The sequence below is a fragment of the Bos indicus genome, chromosome 1 (genome assembly GCF_029378745.1).
Source record: "Bos indicus isolate NIAB-ARS_2022 breed Sahiwal x Tharparkar chromosome 1, NIAB-ARS_B.indTharparkar_mat_pri_1.0, whole genome shotgun sequence".
In the NCBI taxonomy this organism is placed as follows: domain Eukaryota; kingdom Metazoa; phylum Chordata; class Mammalia; order Artiodactyla; family Bovidae; genus Bos; species Bos indicus.
The window spans coordinates 112,537,491-112,557,585 of NC_091760.1; the positions used below are offsets into that span (position 1 = coordinate 112,537,491).

At 40.4% G+C, this 20,095-nt stretch overlaps 1 protein-coding gene across 9 annotated transcripts in view; it reads left to right on the top strand.

Annotated features, from left to right (window-relative positions):
• PLCH1 (phospholipase C eta 1) overlaps nucleotides 1-19,891 on the top strand; it is a 251,714-nt gene extending 231,823 nt beyond the window's left edge. For 7 of the 9 annotated variants that reach the window (XM_070792732.1, XM_070792766.1, XM_070792752.1 and 4 more), the window contains 6 exons: nucleotides 648-772; nucleotides 9,520-9,604; nucleotides 11,552-11,698; nucleotides 11,920-11,999; nucleotides 14,014-14,368; nucleotides 16,748-19,891. In XM_070792732.1, coding sequence (XP_070648833.1) covers nucleotides 648-772; nucleotides 9,520-9,604; nucleotides 11,552-11,698; nucleotides 11,920-11,999; nucleotides 14,014-14,368; nucleotides 16,748-18,819 — 2,864 coding nt within the window. In that variant the 3' untranslated portion in view covers nucleotides 18,820-19,891. Of the gene's footprint in view, nucleotides 1-647; nucleotides 773-9,519; nucleotides 9,605-11,551; nucleotides 11,699-11,919; nucleotides 12,000-13,513; nucleotides 13,574-14,013; nucleotides 14,369-16,747 lie in introns of all 9 variants that reach the window. The other 2 variants (XM_070792774.1, XM_070792762.1) reach the window with 2 other exon arrangements.
• Nucleotides 19,892-20,095: the final 204 nt, after the last annotated feature.

Genomic DNA, 20,095 nt, shown 5'->3' on the forward strand with positions numbered 1-20,095 from the left:
TAGACAGTTTAGAACATCTCATGCTTCTCACAGTTGGGAGGCTCTGAATAATCACATGTGGCCGGAAAAACCTATTCAGGCAGGCTAGAGGATTTCCAAAGGACTTTGTAGGTTGAAACACTATCACTCCCAGGAACTTTATTAACTGGAGCTGTAAGTTAACTTTTTTCAGAGAGAGGTAGTAGGGGACAGCCCTCTGTAAAGTCAGAGGTGTAGGTGAGAGCGCAAAGCAGAAAGTAGGCAGACTCTGGTTTTGGGTGTAAATGCTTGAGAATTTCCAGGGGGACTCCTGAGGCTCAATCCCGCCTTTGCATATGCCTAGCCTCCTTCCTCATGACCTTTGCCATGGGCAGAGTTCCTCACGCTGGCTCCTGACAGCTACCCACTCCAGTATTCTTGCCTGAAGAATCCCCATGGACAGAGGAGCCTGGCAGGCTACAGTCCATGGGGTTGCAAAGAGACATGACTGAGTGACTAAACCACCCACACAGTATATTTAATTCTTTAAATCCCAGGCTCCTCTGTCCCTGGGTATTCTCCAGTCAAGAACACTGGAGTGGGTTGCCATTCCCTTCTTCAGCATGTGTGCATATGTATGTGTAATTTCCATGCTACCAACCTTAGATTTTAACCTCTATTTCTCTTAGGTACCTTCAACCCTTTCTCAGGTGATCCACTTCCTGCCAACCCCAAAAAACAGCTCATCCTGAAAGTGATCAGTGGACAACAACTCCCCAAACCTCCAGATTCCATGTTTGGAGACCGAGGAGAGGTAAGCCATGTATGACCAAGTGGTTAGTTATGTGATTATCTTATTGTGTTTACATTTCATCTGAGGGTGCTGTGTATGTATGTGTGTGTGTGTTTGTAAATGAGCCCTGACCTCAGCTTCTCAGATATTAACTGACTTACTGGCAAAGTACACACAATTCCTTCTGGAGTGCAGTGCATCATCTATTTTGGAGGCATGAGTGCAATACAATTCAATTGACAATCCAAGAAGGACACTGGCGATGCTAAGTTGAGATGCAAGGAGCAATTTTGTTATTAATAGAAACACTGAACAGGAGAATGTCTTACGCTCTCTGCATTTTTCATCTGCTGAGACCCTCGTCTCTGCTACACATCGGCCACCTGCTCCCTGGTCACAGGCCACTCTTCCCTTGCTGCACTTCTGTTGCATGACTTTACAATGTCTCCCTCTGTGACCACAGCCTTCGCTCTTCCCAGGGCTGTCATTCCATGATTCCCACTATACCTGCTCTTGGCCTTCTTGGCCTCTGTTTCCTCTCTATCTGTCAGCCCCACCTCTGCTCTTGTCCTTCCTCTCAGGAGTTGTCCATCACTTCAGGCTATTTGCCACTCCCACCTATTAAACTATCCTTTCTGGATCTTGAATATCAATGGGGAAACCACATAGCTCTGAGTGGTCCCACCATCAACTCTGTCTCTAATCTCTAATGAATTCTGCAGTGCCGTCCCAGCTCCACCTGATCAGCCCTCCATCACATTTCCCGCAGCAGATATTGTCAACCTCTTCTCTCCTCATACATGTATTCTCATCACTTTCTCATCTTTAGCAGATGGCTCCATGTCCTGCCTCTTAGGAAGTAGAGCTTCAGGTGGGACCGTGTCTTCTGTAATGCCTCTGGCCTAGTCTCAGCCACCATCAGCTCTTGGCATTTCTGCTGCAGTAGGCTCTCGGCTCACTGGTCTCCCCTCTTCCATTCTGTTCTCTCAGCAGCAAGAATAATTATGTTGGTAGTATCAGAAAGTTTCTCCTTACTTCCTCTTCTTTCCCTTTTTTCTTTGTTGTCTGCAGAAGGGAAGAGTCACTTCCTATATTTCCCCTAAACTTTTTGCTTTGAAAAATTTCAGTCCTTAGAAAAACTGCAGGAATAGCAGAATGAACACTGTATCTTCAGCATCTAGATTCATCAGTTAAGTTACTAAATTTTGTTACTTTTGCTCTATCTTCCTTTCATGTGTAAATGAGTATATGGTAAACATTCATATACAGTTTTGAAAGGGAGACGTAAAGCAAATATAACAAAGTTTAATTATGTGTGTGTGTATTTAATTATACACACACTCATACATATATATATATATATATACCTTTTCTTTTCTTTGGAGAATTATTTGAGAGTAAGTTAACATCATGACCCAAACCCCTAAATACGTCAGCATTTCTCTCTCTCTCTTTTTAATTTAATGTAAATAAATATACTTATTTTTAATATTTGGCTGTTCCAGGTCTTAGTTACAACCTTTGGGATCTTTAGTTGCAGCGTGTGGGATATAGTTCCCTGACCAAGGATGGAACCTTGCACTGGATGCAAGGAGTCTTAGCCAATGGATCACCAGGGAAGCCCAGGCATTTCTCTCTTAAAGACAAGAAGATTGAGACTTTCCTGGTGGTCGAGTGGTGAAGACTCCATGCTCTCAGTATAGGAGGGGTCCAGGTTCGATCCCTGTTCAGGGAACTTGATCCCACATCCCACAACTAAAGATCCTGCATGCTTCAATGAATACCCAGCACAGCCAAATTAATTCATTAATTAATTTTTAAAACAGAACAAAGTTATCCTGTATAACTGCAATACAGTCATTACACTCATGTTATTAGATATTGGCACAATAATATATTTTTCTGCTATTTTATTTTATTTTTTATTTCTTTTAGACCCTCAGAACAACTTCATCCATCTTTTTAAAATTTTAAAATACAGTTTTGAAAGATTACTTTCCATTTACAATTATTGCAAAATATTGGCTGTATTTTCTGTGTTGTGAAGTACATCGTTGACCATATCTTACACCCAGGAGTTTGTTGGTACAATAATTTTATCTAAGATAATATCTGTATTCAGTTTTACCCCATTGTCCCAAAATTGTTCTTTTATTATTTTTTTTCTTTTTAGATTCAGAATCCAATTAAGAATCACACATTGCTTTCAGTTGTCATTTCTCTTTGGTCTTTTAAAATGTAGAATGGTTTTCCAGTTTTGTTGTCATTATATTGCTATCTTTTAAAATAAATGTCCAAGCTAGTTGTGTCCATAATGTCCTTCAGTTTGGATTTACCTGATTGTTTGTTCATGATTTAGTTCAGTTTCTCAGTTGTGTCCGACTCTTGGCAACCCCGTGGACTACAGCACACCAAGCTTCCCTGTCCATCACCAGCTTCTGGAGATTATTCAAACTCATGTCCGTCAGGGTCTTTTCCAACTCATGTCCATCAGGTCTTTCGCATCGGTAGCCAAAGTACTGCAGTTTCAGCTTCAGCATCAGTCCTTCCAATGAATATTCAGGACTGATTTCCTTTAGTATGGACTGGTCTGACCTCCTTGCAGTCCAAGGGACTTTCAAGAGTCTTCTCCAACACCACAGTTCAAAAGCATCAATTCTTCAGCACTCAGCTTTCTTCACAGTCCAACTCTCACATCCGTACATGACTATTGGAAAGACCATCGCTTTGACTAGATGGACCTTTGTTGGCAAGTAATGTCTCTGCTTTTTAGTATGCTGTCTATGTTGGTCATAGCTTTTCTTCCAAGGAGCAAGTGTCTTTGAATTTCATGGCTGCAATCACCATCTCCACTGATTCTGGAGCACAAAAAAATAAAGTCTGTCACTATTTCCATTGTTTCCCCATCTATTTGCCATGAAATGATGGGACCAGATGCCATGATGTTAGTTTTCTGAATGTTGAATTTTAAGCCAACTTTTTCACTCTCCTCTCTCACTTCCATCAAGAGTCTTTTTAGTTCTTCGCTTTGTTCCATAAGGGTGGTATCATCTGCATATCTGAGGTTATTGATATTTTTTCCGGCAATCTTGGTTCCAGCTTGTGCTTCATCCAGTCCGGCATTTCTCATGATGTACCCTGCATATAAGTTAAATAAGCAGGGTGACAATATACAGCCTTGACGTACTCCTTTCCCGATTTGGAACCAGTCTGTTGTTCCATGCCCTGCTCTAACTTTTGCTTCTGGATCTGCATACAGATTTCTCAGGAGGCAGGTAAGGTGGTCTGGTATTCCCATCTCTTGAAGCATTTTCCACAGTTTATTGTAATCCACACAGTCAAAGGCTTTGGCATAGTTGATAAAGCAGAAGTAGATGTTTTTCTGGAACTCTCTTGCTTTTTTCATGATCCAACAGATGTTGGCAATTTGATCTCTGGTTCCTCTGCCTTTTCTAAATCCAGCTTGAACATCTAGAAGTTCACGGTTCACTTACTGTTGAAGCCTGGTTTGGAGAATTTTGAGCATTACTTTGCTAGCGTGTGAGATGAATGCAATTGTGCATGATTAGAATAAACATATTTGTCAGGAATGCTACATGGGCAATGTGTTTCCTTCTCAGTGCATCATATCAGAGGCCACATTATGTCAGTTTATCCCAGGACTGATAATGTTACTTGGCTAAGGGAGTTTCTTCCAGATGTTTTTCATTGCATAGTTATCTCTTTATCTTTGTAATATATAGTTTGTGGTATTAAAGGATCTTTTAAATGTATGAGTATCTTTATTTTATGGTTAAAATCCAACCTCTTTATCATGGCTCACGAGGTTCTCTGTCAGAAGATTTTAACTCTTTCTTGAGCCACAGAACAAGATGGTATCAGATGAGGCCTTTGGGCACTTTCTCAGTGTTTTTAAATGCATACAATAAACAGATAAAGTGATACTTTAGGAAGCAGCTGCTGCTGCTGCTAAGTCGCTTCAGTTGTGTCCAAATCTGTGCGACCCCATAGACGGCAGCCCACCAGGTTCCCCATCCCTGGGATTCTCCAGGTAAGAACACTGGAGTGGGTTGACATTTCCTTCTCCAATGCATGAAAGTGAAAAGTGAAAGTGAAGATGCTCAGTCGTGTCCAACTCGTAGTGACCCCATTGACTGCAGGCTACCAGGCTCCTCCATCCATGGGATTTTCCAAGCAAGAGTACTGGAGTGGGTTGCTATTGCCTTCTCCATTAGGAAGCTAATTATATTGAAATTAACTTATCAATATATTAGAAAGAAGTTGTGACATACAACTATGTGTGCAATAAATAGCAGGATCTAGAGAGGGGTTGAATAACTATTAGATGAGTATGGGTGACATAGAGATTTCTGTCACGACCGTAATGTGACTTAAACATCTGTGATTTCTGTCAGACACAAAGTTATAGTACTAATATTCTACTATTTGTGCTTTATGGAAAATGAAAATGAAAATACAGTTTTCCTCTCGTCTTGGCTGGTTGAATTTGCCATGAACCCTACTTATTTAACTTATATGCAGAGTACATCATGAGAAATGCTGGGCTGGAAGAAGCACAAGCTGGAATCAAGATTACTGGGAGAAATATCAATAACCTCAGATATGCAGATGACACCACCCTTATGGCAGAAAGTGAAGAGGAACTAAAAAGCTTCTTGATGAAAGTGAAAGAGGAGAGTGAAAAAGTTGGCCTTAAAGCTCAACATTCACAAAACTAAGATCATGGCATCTGGTCCCATCACTTCGTGGGAAATAGATGGGGAAACAGTGGAAACAGTGTCAGACTTTATTTTGGGGGGCTCCAAAATCACTGCAGATGGTGATTGCAGCCATGAAATTAAAAGATGCTTATTCCTTGGAAGGAAAATTATGACCAACCTAGATAGCATATTCAAAAGCAGAGACATTACTTTGCCAACAAAGGTCCATTTAGTCAAGGCTATGGTTTTTCCAGTGGTCTTGTATGGATATCAGAGTTGGACTGTGAAGAAAGCTGAGTGCCAAAGAATTGATGCTTTTGAACTGTGGTGCTGGAGAAGACTCTTGAGAGTCCCTTGGACTGCAAGGGATCCAACCAGTCCATTCTAAAAGAGATCAGTCCTGGGTGTTCTTTGGAAGGAATGATGCTAAAGCTGAAACTCCAGTACTTTGGCCACCTCATGTGAAGAGTTGTCTCATTGGAAAAGACTCTGATGCTGGGAGGGATTGAGGGATGGAGGAGAAGGGGATGACAGAGGATGAGATGGTTGGATGGCATCACTGACTCGATGGACATGAGTTTGAATAAACTCCAGGAGTTGGTGATGGACAGGGAGGCCTGGCGTGCTGCGATTCATGGGGTCGCAAAGAGTCGGACACGACTGAGCATCTGAACTGAACTGAACTGATGGGACCAGATGTCATGATCTTAGTTTTCTGAATGTTGAGCTTTAGGCCAACTTTTTCACTCTCCTCTTTCACTTTCATCAAGAGGCTCTTTAGTTCCTCTTCACTTCCTGCCATAAGGGTGGTGTCATCTGCATATCTGAGGTTATTGATATTTCTCCCGGCAATCGTGATTCCAGCTTGTGCTTCATCCAGCCCAGCGTTTCTCATGATGTACTCTGCATATAAGTTAAATAAGCAGGGTGACAATATACAGCCTTGTCATACTCTTTTTCCTATTTGGAACCAGTCTGTTGTTCCATGTCCAGTTCTAACTGTTGCTTCCTGACCTGCATACAAATTTCTCAAGAGGCAGATCAAGTGGTCTGGTATTCCCATCTCTTGAAGAATTTTCCACAGTTTATTGTGATCCACACAGTCAAAGGCTTTGCATAGTCAATAAAGCAGAAATAGATGCTTTTCTGGAACTCTCTTGCTTTTTCCATGATCCAGCAGATGTTCGCAATTTGATCTCTGGTTCCTCTGCCTTTTCTAAAACCAGCTTGAACACCTGGAAGTTCACGGTTCACATATTGCTCAAGCCTGGCTTGGAGAATTTTGACCATTACTTTACTAGCGTGTGAGATGAGTGCAGTTGTGCGGTAGTTTGAGCATTCTTTGGCATTGCCTTTCTTTGGGATTGGAATGAAAACTGACCTTTTCCAGTCCTGTGGCCACTGCTGAGTTTTCCAAATTTGCTGGCATATTGAGTGCAGCACTTTCACAGCATCATCTTCCAGGATTTGAAATAGCTCAACTGGAATCCCATCACCTCCACTAGCTTTGTTCATAGTGATGCTTTCTAAGGCCCACTGGACTTCACATTCCAGGATGTCTGGCTCTAGGTCATTGATCACACCATCGTGATTATCTTGGTCATGAAGATCTTTTTTGTACAGCTCTTCTGTGTATTCTTGCCACTTGTTAATATCTTCTGCTTCTGTTAGGTCCATACCATTTCTGTCCTTTATCGAACCCATCTTTGCATGAAATGTTCCCTTGGTATCTCTAATTTTCTTGAAGAGATCTCTAGTCTTTCCCATTCTGTTGTTTTCCTCTATTTCTTTGCATTGATTGCTGAGGGCTTTCTTACCTCTCCTTGCTATTCTTTGGCACTCTGCATTCAGATGCTTATATCTTTCCTTTTCTCCTTTGCTTTTTGTTTGTCTTCTTTTCACAGCTATTGTAAGGCCTCCTCAGACAGCTATTTTGCTTTTTTGCATTTCTTTTTCTTGGGGATGGTCTTGATCCCTGTCTCCTAATGGAGTAGCCATCATGGTCAAAAAAAGAATCCCGAAATGCAGTACTTGAATGGTCATATTTATTAACTGCCCCCAAATCCAAGACCTCCAGTGGTACAGTTTTACCATATGGTTCTATTCTAAGGAAAAACTTCTGTTTGCAAAGAATTAATTCAAAATGTGTAAACTTTAGCTGACTTATTTAGTAAACCAAAAATATGTCTATCCATCTGTCTCAAAGTGTTCTTCCATCAGACCTCTATCTTATATTCTCTGACACTGCCCTTCCCAAACTGTATTTTTCTTACTCTCCAAACTCCTAAAACATTGTTTTCCCAGAGTTAGTAACTCCCTCCTTTCTGGGTCCTTTAGGATTTTATTCCTTCATTGCTCCTTATCTGGTACTGGAATGACAAAAGAGAGCTTACAAATGGCCAACAAAGGAAGATTCCTCCCCCAGAGGACAGGGATGTGGGGGAGGTAAAGGTTTTTTTTGGTCGTGCTACCTGGCATGTGAGATCTTAGTTCCCTGCAGTGGAACCACTGGACCACAAGGGAATTCCCTCATATTTTACACCTTTTTAAATATTTTAAAATTTGCATCATAGTACTCAATTGATTTAACTATGTTAAATTGCACAAGTGTGGATAACTTGATTGATTATTATGTACCCAGATCAAGATAGAACATATCCAGCACCCCCAGAAGGCTTCCGTACACCTTCTCAGTCAATATCTACTCCTAAGCCTCTGCTCCTTCCATCAAATACCAGCCCAATCACAATAGATTGATTTAGTCTGTGCTTAAACATTATGTAAATAGACTCTGACATATATGTAAATAGACCCTTATATATACATCAGTTCAGTTCAGTCACTCAGTCGTGTCAGACTCTTTGCGACCCCATGAACCGCAGCACGCCAGGCCTCCCTATCCATCATCAAATATTGGAGTCTACCCAAACCCATGTCCATTGAGTTGGTTATGCCATCCAGCCATCTCATCCTCTGTCATCCCCTTCTCCTCCTGCCCTCAGTCTTTCCCAGCATCAGGGTCTTTTCAAATGAGTCAGCTCTTTGCATCAAGTGGCCAAAGTACTGGAGTTTCAGCTTCAATATCAGTCCTTCCAGTGAACACCCAGCACTGATCTTTAGGATGGACTGGTTGGATCTCGTTGCAGTCCAAGGGACTCTCAAGAGTCTTCTCCAATACCACAGTTCAAAGCATCAATTCTTTGGTGTTCATCTTTCTTTATAGTCCAACTCTCACATCCATACATGACTACTGGAAAAACCATAGCCTTGACTAGATGGACCTTTGTTGAGAAAGTAATGTCTCTGCTTTTTAATATGCTGTCTGGGTTGGTCATAACTTTCCTTCCAAGGAGTAAGCGTCTTTAAATTTCATGGCTGCAGTCACCATCTGCAGTGATTTTGGAGCCCAAAAAAATAAAGTCTGACACTGTTTCCACTGTTTCCCCATCTATTTGCCATGAAGTGATGGGACCAGATGCCATGATCTTAGTTTCTGAATGTTGAGCTTTAGGCCAACTTTTTCACTCTCCTCTTTCAGTTTCATCAAGGGGCTCTTTAGTTCTTTTTCACTTATATATGTAAATAAATATATACCCTTTTATGACTTGTTCCACTATTTGGTTATGTAGAGAACTTTGTTATCTTTTCATTGTTCTATAGTTTTATTAAATGAATATTCCACCATTTATCCATCCAACTCATTATGGACATTTAATTTGTTTCCAGTGTGTGGCTATTATGAATTCACCTGCTCTGAGCATTTTTGCATAGACAGAAGCTCTCATTTCTGTTGGGTACATAACCTCAACTAGAGTCATAGATTCATTGGATAAAGTTTGTGTAGCATTAGTAGATATTGGTAAATAACAATGTAATCTTTTTTCTTTCATGCCTCATATCTGCCTCTGTTGCACCTGAAACAATTTTTCTTAGTAAGCACCTAAGTGGATTGCTGTTGATATATGACATTTTGGCTAATATTCTTCAATTAACATATGTGTAGAAATGTATCAGTGGTAATAACTAATGCTTTTAATCTTTTTATAGATCATCGATCCTTTTGTTGAAGTTGAAATTATTGGATTGCCAGTAGATTGTTCTAAAGATCAAACTCGTGTGGTAGATGACAATGGTAAGATCTCTGTTCACTTTTAATAAAGATGCTCTAGAGGTAGAATTTGCACCAAAAATGAAAAACGTGTCTGTGTGGGCTTCCCTGGTGGCTCTGACAATAAAGATCTGCCTGCAATGCAGGAGACCTGGATTCAGTTCCTGCATTGGGAAGATCACCTGGAGAAGGGGTAGAACGTCAAGAGGTTCATTGGAAAGACTGATGCTGAAGCTGAAACTCCAATACTTTGGCCACCTCATGCGAAGAGCTGACTCATTGGAAAAGACCCTGATGCTGGGAGGAATTGGGGGCAGGAGGAGAAGGGGATGACAGAGGATGAGATGGCTGGATGGCATCACCGACTCAATGGACATGAGTTTGAGTGAGCTCCGGGAGTTGGTGATGGACAGGGAGGCCTGGCGTGCTGCAATTCCTGGGGTCGCAAAGAGTCAGACACGACTGAACGACTGAACTGAATTGAACTGAGATAGGCTTTCAGAGGAGTTTAAAGAAAGTGATTTGAGGGTTCAAGAGTAGTAGAAACTTGTTACTTAGGAAATAACATGCTTAAAGTAAGTAAGGTTCCCATACTGCATTTTCCTACCAATGCTCAATGAATTTTTTTAGTCTCAGAAGTAATTGAGATGTCATCACTAAATCAACAAAAAGTATGAATTCTCTTGTTCAGGAGGGACATCTCAATGATTTTAAGTCCATAATTATTTCATTAGCTAAGGCATTAGGGTTAAGTGGCTGATGCCTCCTTAATACATATGTTTAATAACACTAATTTTCAGTTTTAGAAAAGAAAAACAAACTTATAGAGTACTTGAATTTTTATCTATTTAATTAATTCATCTGGGAGAATTTTACCAAGAAAGAAATGTTTTTGGCTTATAGAATTTTAGTTAAATTATATGCTTTTCCTATTTTTTTTCAGTACCTATGAAAATATATCATCTTTCTTGTATTAAGGTCTTGCTTCATGAGATGCCTCTGGGAGTCAACAGGGCCTCATCTCACTTGGCTCTGTCACTAGTGTATGACATTAGGCACATTATTTCCTCTGAATATCTGTTTTCTCAAGTATAACATGAGCATTATATTTCCTGTGTTAAAAAATGAGCATGGATTACTTGTATATTTTTTGTAAGAGCTACATATTTTTGAAAGTCAGTAATGTATATTTTTTCATCAGTTAGGGAAAGAACCCCTGCCCTACCACCCTTAGAGGATTGCCATAAGAATTAAATAGGATAGTATATGTATAGTGGGTCTCCCTTGGTGGCTTAGCAGTAAAGAATACACCTGCAATGCAGGAGACAAGGGCTCAATCCCTGGGTTGGGAAGATCTCCTGGAGAAGGAGATGGCAACTACTCCAGTATTCTTGCCTAGGAAATCCCATGGACAGAGGAGCCTGTGGGCTACAGTCTACAGGGTCACGAAAGAGTTGGACACAACTGAAAAATTAAACAGTGACAACAACAACATTTGTACAATTACATTGAAACCTTACAGAATGCTTGCTGGTGATGATAACAGCAAACATCTTGGTGGGTGAGAAGCATCGCTTTATTGGGGTGGGGTAGGGGTGGGGGAGAGGAATCATTCTTTATTGTTTTTGCTAAAACAGTATTCTTAGCTCACTACTATAGATGCTTTTTGAGCTTACTGAAACATTTTAAATATTGTCTAAAAGAGCCTTCTCTACAATGCAGTTTTGCTTCAAGGATTATTAGAATTGATGTAATAATTTACAGGCAATTTTCTTACCAATTATTTTCTAGCAGTGGGGGTAAGTTCCAAGGCTTTATTTCAGTAAGGCATCCTGGGGTGGCTCTGTTGTCTTCACCAGTTTAATAACCATTGCAAGCAATTTTCACTGTCTGCTTTGCAGATGTTGCCGCTAAATAATTTTTAGCCAACCGCTTTTGCTTTTTCAATTTGTTTTTTCCTATTTCTCTCAGGATTTAACCCTGTATGGGAAGAAACCCTGACATTTACAGTACACATGCCAGAAATAGCTTTGGTCCGGTTCCTCGTGTGGGATCATGATCCAATTGGACGAGACTTTGTTGGGCAAAGAACTGTGACCTTCAGCAGCTTGGTGCCTGGTAATTCTGGCTGAACTTTTCTCTCTAGACCATTCCTTGTTCTTTGGAAGATGTGATATGCAGTATACACGATACATGGCATATATGATATATAAAGTATGTGTTATATGATAATGTGAGTGTTAATATAACTATTGTAAAGTCAGGTATTTAATTCTATTTCACCCATGGAAAAGCCAAACATGAGTTCAACTAAAAGGTAACTACTTCTCTTTTATCAGGCTACCGGCATGTCTACTTGGAAGGACTGACAGAAGCATCTATATTTGTCCACATAACAATCAATGAAATCTATGGAAAGGTGAGAATGATCACAGGGCTTAAAGTCACATGCAACAATAATATTGTCCCTAACAAAGTTTTTAATTCATTGCATAAAAGGAACGTAAACCTCGACAAAATTTTTTGAAAGGAAACTCTAAGAAGGCCAGCCCACGCCATGCTCCATGTGCTCTCCTGCCCTGAGGTCCTCATTCATGTGCTCCTTTCTCTGTTTAGGGGTGTGTACATGTCCCCTCCACCCAGTGGCCCTTGCTGGGCTTAACAGACCTGAGAAAACTATTACCCTCTCAGGCAATCATTTGTTTGACTAAAACAGTCAAGCTGGAGTTACATGTTTGAATTTTATTATAATCCTTAAAAAAAAGACTCAGCTGGCTGCAGTTGGAAATGTAGTCTCAGATGTTTGAATTACCTGTACTAACTGGGTTGTGATCCCAGCCAGTTCTAGACAGGATGCATTCATTCAAGTGTCATGTATTTAACCGGAAACCTAAAAATCATGAATGAATTAAAAGCCACCCACTGAACTTAAAAGGAAGAGACCGTACCAGTGTCTTCGGGCTCTCTCCCAATGACAGTTTCTTCACTGTGGGGCTCACTTGAGGTTTACATATCTATAGGCTCTCGTCTGGTAATGCCAAGTCACTGGGGATTTAGTGACTGGAACCATTTTCAGGACTAGATGTGATTCGGAGGGCCTCTGGCCCAGGAGTGTCTGGTGCTCTTTATCAGAAGGTCAGCATATCAGAAGGTCTGGGGCTCCTCCTCCAGAGGAGGTTTATACATTTATTATACAGAGGTTTATACATTCTCTGTGCTTCTGCTTCCTTATCTGTACCTACTTCATGAACAAATACTTTATCTTTAAGAAGCTGCCTGGCACATAGTAAATGCTCAGAAATGTCAGCTAATATTAATATTAAAAAGACTACAATCTGACTGGTAGGGAGTAGACCAGTTTGCCCTGAAATAGGAAGTATGTGTTTATTCTCACATCCATCAGTTGGGAAGGGTGAGGATCCTAATTTCTAAGAGTGGTAAAGTTTTATGTCTTCTTGTGTTCAGTCCTAGATTGTGCTGCTTGCTGAGATCTCTCCTCTGGCCTAAACATACACAAATGTAAATTATCAAAAAGTGATTCTTGAATTTCTTAGGAATCCCAGGCAAACTAAGCACCATCTCTAGCATTTCACATGCTTGAAGGAAATAATAAAATTCAGAATTTGTTTAAAACTTGAGCCAGAAATAACAGGAAAGAGAATGTGTTCTCTAGGGCTTATGTCTCTCTCCTACGTAAATGTCCATGTATAGTGTAAGTCATTTATTACCTTCAAGGTGTGTTTGCATTGAGAGGCATAAACCACAATGTGGTGGTAGTGAACTGAGCAATGAATGAAACCTGCAACTAAAAATTCAAAGTGGGAGAAAGGGTTTACAGAGCATATGTGTTGTATCATCTTCTGGTTTTACTTGTGCAACCTTCTTGAATGAGGCCCAATTGTGTTTTGTTGTGCTTTTTTTCCCCCCTTGCAGTGGAGCCCTTTAATACTCAACCCCAGTTACACTATATTGCACTTTCTAGGAGCTACAAAGGTAGTTTCTCAGCATGGTGTTTGGTTCTGGCTGGCGTGTTTCTATCAGTGGTCATGGCGGCATGCTCTCTCACATCGCTCCATCGTCCTGCTTACCACTTTGAAACTTGCGTCTGTTGCTTTAAGGAGGCTCAAGTTCATAACAGTCTGTTCACTGTGGAAACTCTTTCTACCACCTTGTCCTACCTTCTTTGGGCAGGAAACTCGTGGGCAAGCTTGGTTGTGAAAATGGGAGGCTGCCTTCCTCCCAAAGTCAGGTTGATGAGACATGCATGATGTAGTGCAAACGTGCTGTGTGCTGCCGTTTTCTTGGTTTGAATATTCTTCAGTGGCTGTGAGATTTCGTTTTCTATCCATTTTTCATGCAGATGTCACTTGAGAGGCAAGTGGTTGACACAGTGGTATTTGCTTAACTTCTGCTTGGTCCTTTTGTGTCTTCAGAACAGACAGCTCCAAGGTTTGAAGGGGCTGTTCAATAAGAATCCCAGACACAATTCTTCAGAAAACACTTGCCATTACACTCGGAAGCGATCGATTGGAGATAAGATTCTGCGACGCACAGCCAGCGCTCCGGCCAAAGGCAGAAAAAAGAGCAAAATGGGCTTCCAAGAAATGGTAGAGATGAAGGATTCTGTTTCTGAGGCTGCAAGAGATCAAGATGGGGTCCTGAGAAGGACCACGCGGAGTTTGCAAGCGCGCCCTGTCTCTATGCCTGTTGACAGAAGTCTTCTTGGGGCTCTGTCGCTGCCTGTATCTGAAACCACAAAAGACACTGAAGGAAAGGAAAACTCTCAGGGTAAGATGCTTTAAGTTTCTCTGAGAATACACCATTTTAAGACACATTTTGGTGTCCCTAATTACCATGATAACATGGTTGGCATTTTGTAGTCAAAGTAAAATATTCTGAAAAATAGGTAATTACATTACAGTGTTACCTTTTAGACCAGATTTTAAACTTTGGCGAGAGGGTGCTGGAAGAGCAATTTCCTAGTCACCTACAGCCTCAAAATAACGTTGACATCTGAAGTCGACAGTGAGGGACCAGGGGCGATGGTGGAGAGCGTATGGGCCTATGAGGTACAACAGAGGGAGGTGAAACCGGCAAACTATGAGCAGGGAGAATGGTTTTCTTAGCGGGTACCATAGTTACTGATTTTCTGAGGAGGAATAGAATTATATTGACTTTTCTGAGGTGTAGTTTAGTTGTATTTCTTTCTCACTATGCAACATGTTTCCACAATTGGAAATGTTTATGGAGAAAGAGGAAACGCCAGCTGTTAAAAGTAAGCCACTTTCTTCACTTGAGAAATCTCTGCTTCCTCAAGAGGGAGCTTATTTGATGTTTTCCTGTGGCCTCTGTTTCCCTCCCCTGGATGTGGGCAGGGAAGGAAGCATGTCTGTAGCTCCTGTCCAGTTATAAACTCCTCAGGCACAGGGACCAGGTGTTACCTATCTTTTCCTCTAATGTGAGCATAATGGTTCACTTGAGAACTTGATAAAGAGTGGTATCTGTTTTACACGGTACCGAAGAGCTCTGTCCTTGTATCAGTGACTCCTCCCCCACCCTATTTTAGATAATTCAAGTGCCAAAACTGTATGCATTTGATGTCTCTGCAACAGATACGTTTTAATTAAATCAGAATCACCTCAAACAGTAGAAGGTGATCCCTGTTCCTTTTAGCAGAATTCTTTCATCATGCAGTCTAATTTCAGTGATTTCTTTTCTCATGAATACCACTTATCGATTTTTATTGTCAGATATGATAGGAGGACAAATCAATTTTTCAATGGCTTCTTTGAAGGAGAAAAGGGGAGTTTAATGTTTGAAATGTTGCTAAGAGTAGTATTGGAAAAGAGATGAATACATGCTTTAAAATTTATTTTAAAACTCCACTTTGGGGGAAGTAAACTATAAATAAAGTCCATTTGGGGAGGGAAATAAAGCAAAAAATGGTAATAATTAATCCCGTTAAAACCACAATTAAGATGCTAATACTATTTAGGTGAGTTAGAAAGCAATAGTTGATATTTCTTTCTTGCATTTAAAAAACAGGAACTTTATATAAGTTATTCATATATATATAGCATAATATATTTAGTAATACATAAATATAAAACTTGTAAATATAGAGCAATACATAACCATGCAATGATTCAAGTTACCATGTAGAAGAAAAATTAAGTGGAAAAAATTCACAATACAAAATTGTATACATAATTTTATAAAAGCTTACAGTATCTATCTGAGTGATAACACCATATAATATTTATATTTTTCCTTATAATTTTGGGGTTAATCAAGTTTTTATGATGATTTTTTTAGTTAGGAAAATAATAAGTTAAGTATATTCTTTTTCAATTTTCATAACTGAAAGCATAAAGTGCTATTAAAATAATGTGAGTAAAAATATTAGCACACCTAATATTGTCTTAACAGTATACTAAACAGGATGGGTTACCCTGAATTAATTTAAATTGTGTATTTTTTTAAAGTTTTCCTTCTTCTGCCCAAGATCTTGCTGCCTTTTTTAGGGGAGAATGAAATATGAAATTTATGTATTTAAACTCCAAAAAATATGATCAATGGGAAATTAGATATTAGCAATGCCATAGAATTGGTGACCAAGTCTTTATTTTTACATTTTGAAGTCAACAGATATTGATATTCTAATGCATTTATTGCACTTCCAATTTGGTTTTGAAATTAAATGGTCAAATTAAGTCTTTTGCCAAAATGTTTTTCAAAATGATTTGTGGGTTTTTTTGTTTGTTTTTGTATCTTGCTTACAGTTACCACAATACTTTGTTTAACAGAGCTGTCTTGTTCTGTTTTTATTGCCATGCTTCTGTGTAGTACAAATCTGAATAGGAAACAACTTAAGGTAATCTTCACTGTAAAAGTATGGTAACTCATTGACATTTTTTTTTACAATGAATATTACATCCTTAGCTGATGTAATAGCTATTCAAAGGGAGGCTCCAGTGAAACTATATAAATATATTTTACCATTTATTCATCACACAGACACTTTGTTGCAAATCTATGCAATCCATGATTCTGTCACAATGTAACAGATTTACATTTTCCATTTGTCTGTCTGAAGGCAAACATGAGTGTTTGCAGGTCCTATATAAAGTGATATATGTCACTTAAAATATTGTTTGTTTCATTCAGCAGAAGATAAGGATGCCAGGAGAGATGGGAAGGCAAGTGTAAAAGACCAGCATCTTCCAAATTTCAACAAAAAGTTATCCTCTTCCTCCAGCGCTCTCATCCACAAAGACATCAGCCAAGGGAACTCTGCTGTTTCTACTGCCAACTTGTCAATCACAGAACAGTTAGTGCCAGGTCCAAAGGGTGGGAGAACCAAATCAAACATGTTAAGTGATTGCTGGGAACATCAGTGCCTCAGCAGATCCCTCTCTCCAAGGCAGCATTTGGCTCATGATCCTGCAGTTAGCCCATCAAAAGATCTATGTGGTGTGAAAACCAAGGAAAATGGGAATGCTGGGGGCTTCGTGGTAGGGAAAAGCACATTGTCAGGAAGCATCCTTTCTCAAAGCAATCTGGAGATTAAGAAGCTGGAAGGTAACTGGGATAAGGGCAGAGCTGCAACATCCTTTTCTTTGTCAGACGTCTCTACACTCTGTTCTGATGCACCAGACTTACATTCCACTGCAATTCTCCAGGAGAGTGAAATTTCCCACCTTATTGACAATGTCACTTTAACAAATGAGAATGAGCCTGGCAGTTCCATCTCAGCACTGATTGGCCAGTTTGATGAGACCGGCAACCAGGCTAACCCTACAGTTGTTTCTCATCTTCAGAGCCCCAGTGTGATGTCGGGCCATCCTCCTGTGCCCACCATGGACCTAAAAATGCCCTTCAAGCCTGGCTTTTCCAATGGAAAACCCAAGTCATCCTTCCTGTGCTCGTCTCCTGAGCAGATTGCACTCTCTGGACACGAGACCTGTGAATGTTCAACACACACAGCTGTTGGTGAAACTATGTGCACTCCTGTCTCTAAAATGAAACCAGACAATGACCTTTCTGGGAAGGCCATGACTGGGGCCATAGAAAACAACCTGCCTCAGTCCTCTAATACTTCTCACTGCTGGTTACCAGAAAGTCCCACCCATGGGAAAGACTGGGAAATCCTGAAGAACCCCAGCCCTGCCACTTCCACTGACTTGACACTGGAGGATGTAATAGCTGCTCCTACTCTCAGTTTAAATTCTGGGGAGAGCAGTCTCGTAGAAATGGATGGAGACTCAGAAAATCTGTCCCTAACAACCTATGAATATAGGAGAGAGGGCACAAGTCACCTCACTTCTCCTTTAAAAGTGAAATACAGTCCAGCTGCAGTGGAACATTTTCAAAGAGGCTTGAGAAATGGCTACTGTAAAGAGACTCTCCACCCTTCTGTCTCTGAAATATTCAACAATACTCAAGATGTCAAAAATCAAAATATCTCTCATCTAGCCTATCAGGGTGCTGGGTTTATGCATAATCACTTCTCAAATTCAGATGCAAAAACGAACCAGACCTCTGGGCCCCTGCCTTGTGCTCATGACTTGCATGCCCCTGCCCCGGAGCAGTCCACACACTCTGCTCTGAAGCTGTCCAGTCCGTGCAAATCCAAAAGTCTTGGGGACTTAACATCAGAGGACATCGCCTGTAATTTTGAAAGCAAGTACCAGTGTATTAGTAAGAGCTTCGTTACCACTGGCATCAGAGACAAGAAGGGCATGACTGTAAAAACAAAGTCGTTAGAGCCTATGGATGCCCTGACCGAGCAGCTGCGGAAACTTGTGTCCTTTGACCAGGAAGATGGCTGCCAAGTGCTGTACTCCAAGCAAGATGCCAATCAATTCCCCAGGGCCTTGGTCAGAAAGTTGTCATCCAGAAGTCAGAGCAGAGTGCGCAATATTGCTAGTCGTGCCAAGGAGAAGCAGGAAGCCAACAGGCAGAAGAGTGTGAACCCCAGCACTGTGGGAGGGGTGGTTCTTCGAAGCAAGCCGTGCGCGCCGGCCCCCACAGGGAACAGGCACTCCACCGGTTCCTACATCGCGGGCTACCTGCGGAGCGCCAAGGGCGGCAGCTTGGAGGGCCGCGGCATCCCCGAGGGCGCATGTGCAGCCCTGCGCTCCGGCCATGTCGACAGGTTCTGTTCACATCATTCTGTTCTGCAGACCGAACCCAGCAGTGATGATAAACCAGAAATTTATTTTCTTTTGAGACTGTGAATTACATAAAGCTGCATTTTCACTGTTAATAAGATATTCTGTAGAATGTCTGAGTTTTTAGGAAATATGGTCCTTGGCTTTGAGATGATTTTCAGATGTATTTTTAAACTCGTATTACAGCCTCCTTTTGACTCCGTGTGTTCTTTTTGCGTTTGTATATAGACCCGGGTGACATTTCCTGTGTATCTCTGATCTTTCCTCACTGAGGTGTGAACTCTATTGGTATGATATATGTGCATGCCCTAGATGTGAAACTTCTCAGCAGTTTGGGTTCTATGCTTCACCAAGACGCTCTTTACTCTGTGCTCTCAGCTCACGGTCACAAATACAGTCATTTTTACTCTCTGCTAAGAGATTTTTACAAAGGACAAAGGGATGAATTCTTTATTTTAAAGCCATTACCATCTTTCCTAGTTTTCCTTCTTTATTGAGAAGCTCAGATGCATTTTTATAACTCAGTTAAAAGAAGATTTAAAAAGTTACCTACCTTACCTTTCAATATTTCTCTACCCCACCCAGAAGGAGAGTTCAGAGGAGATGGGTAGCCGCCCTCCCCACCCCCCAACCATACCCTCTCATTTTAGAGCCAGGTGTGAGGGTCTGAGGAATAAAGCAAACTTCTGTATATAAGGACAAAATTGTTTGTTTTACATAAATTTTGTTACATATTTTTGCTAATGGCTTTGTATGTAACAAGAACACAGTTGCCAAGCTATTTGTTGTATTTTTGAATTTTCTGATTAAATTATAGGCTGCAAATAATGGCTTTCAGGATGAAGGACTTCCAGCATATGCTAACAATGACAGTAGCACAAATTGAAAACTTCCCAAAGCTTTCAAGAAAAAAAATATTTTCTCATGCTAAAACCCAAGTGAATATAGATAATTAGAAGAAATCTTTTCCCTTCAGGGAGCCAAGTAATTCTATTTTAGTACCAACATACATTATTTTCACTGTGAATCCATTTTTTATTGCATGTTCAGATGTCCCTCTTTGCTTTTTTGTAATGTTAACTGCAATGATGTTCTTCTTGGAATTCATGAAAATATAATTAAAGGAGATTTTTAAACACTTGGTGATTTTTTTTTTTTTTTTTTTTCAAAATTGAAGTTCATGTGATGACTGTTGAGTAGGGAACCCAGAGCTCTTGGAAATATTTGCCTTTTCATCTCTTTGCAATAGAAGAGATCACTTCTACGGGGACAGTTTTAAGCAGCATTTTATGTCCTTGAGTGTTTTCACTCTGCTTTCAAGACAGTATTTGCAAGGTGACTT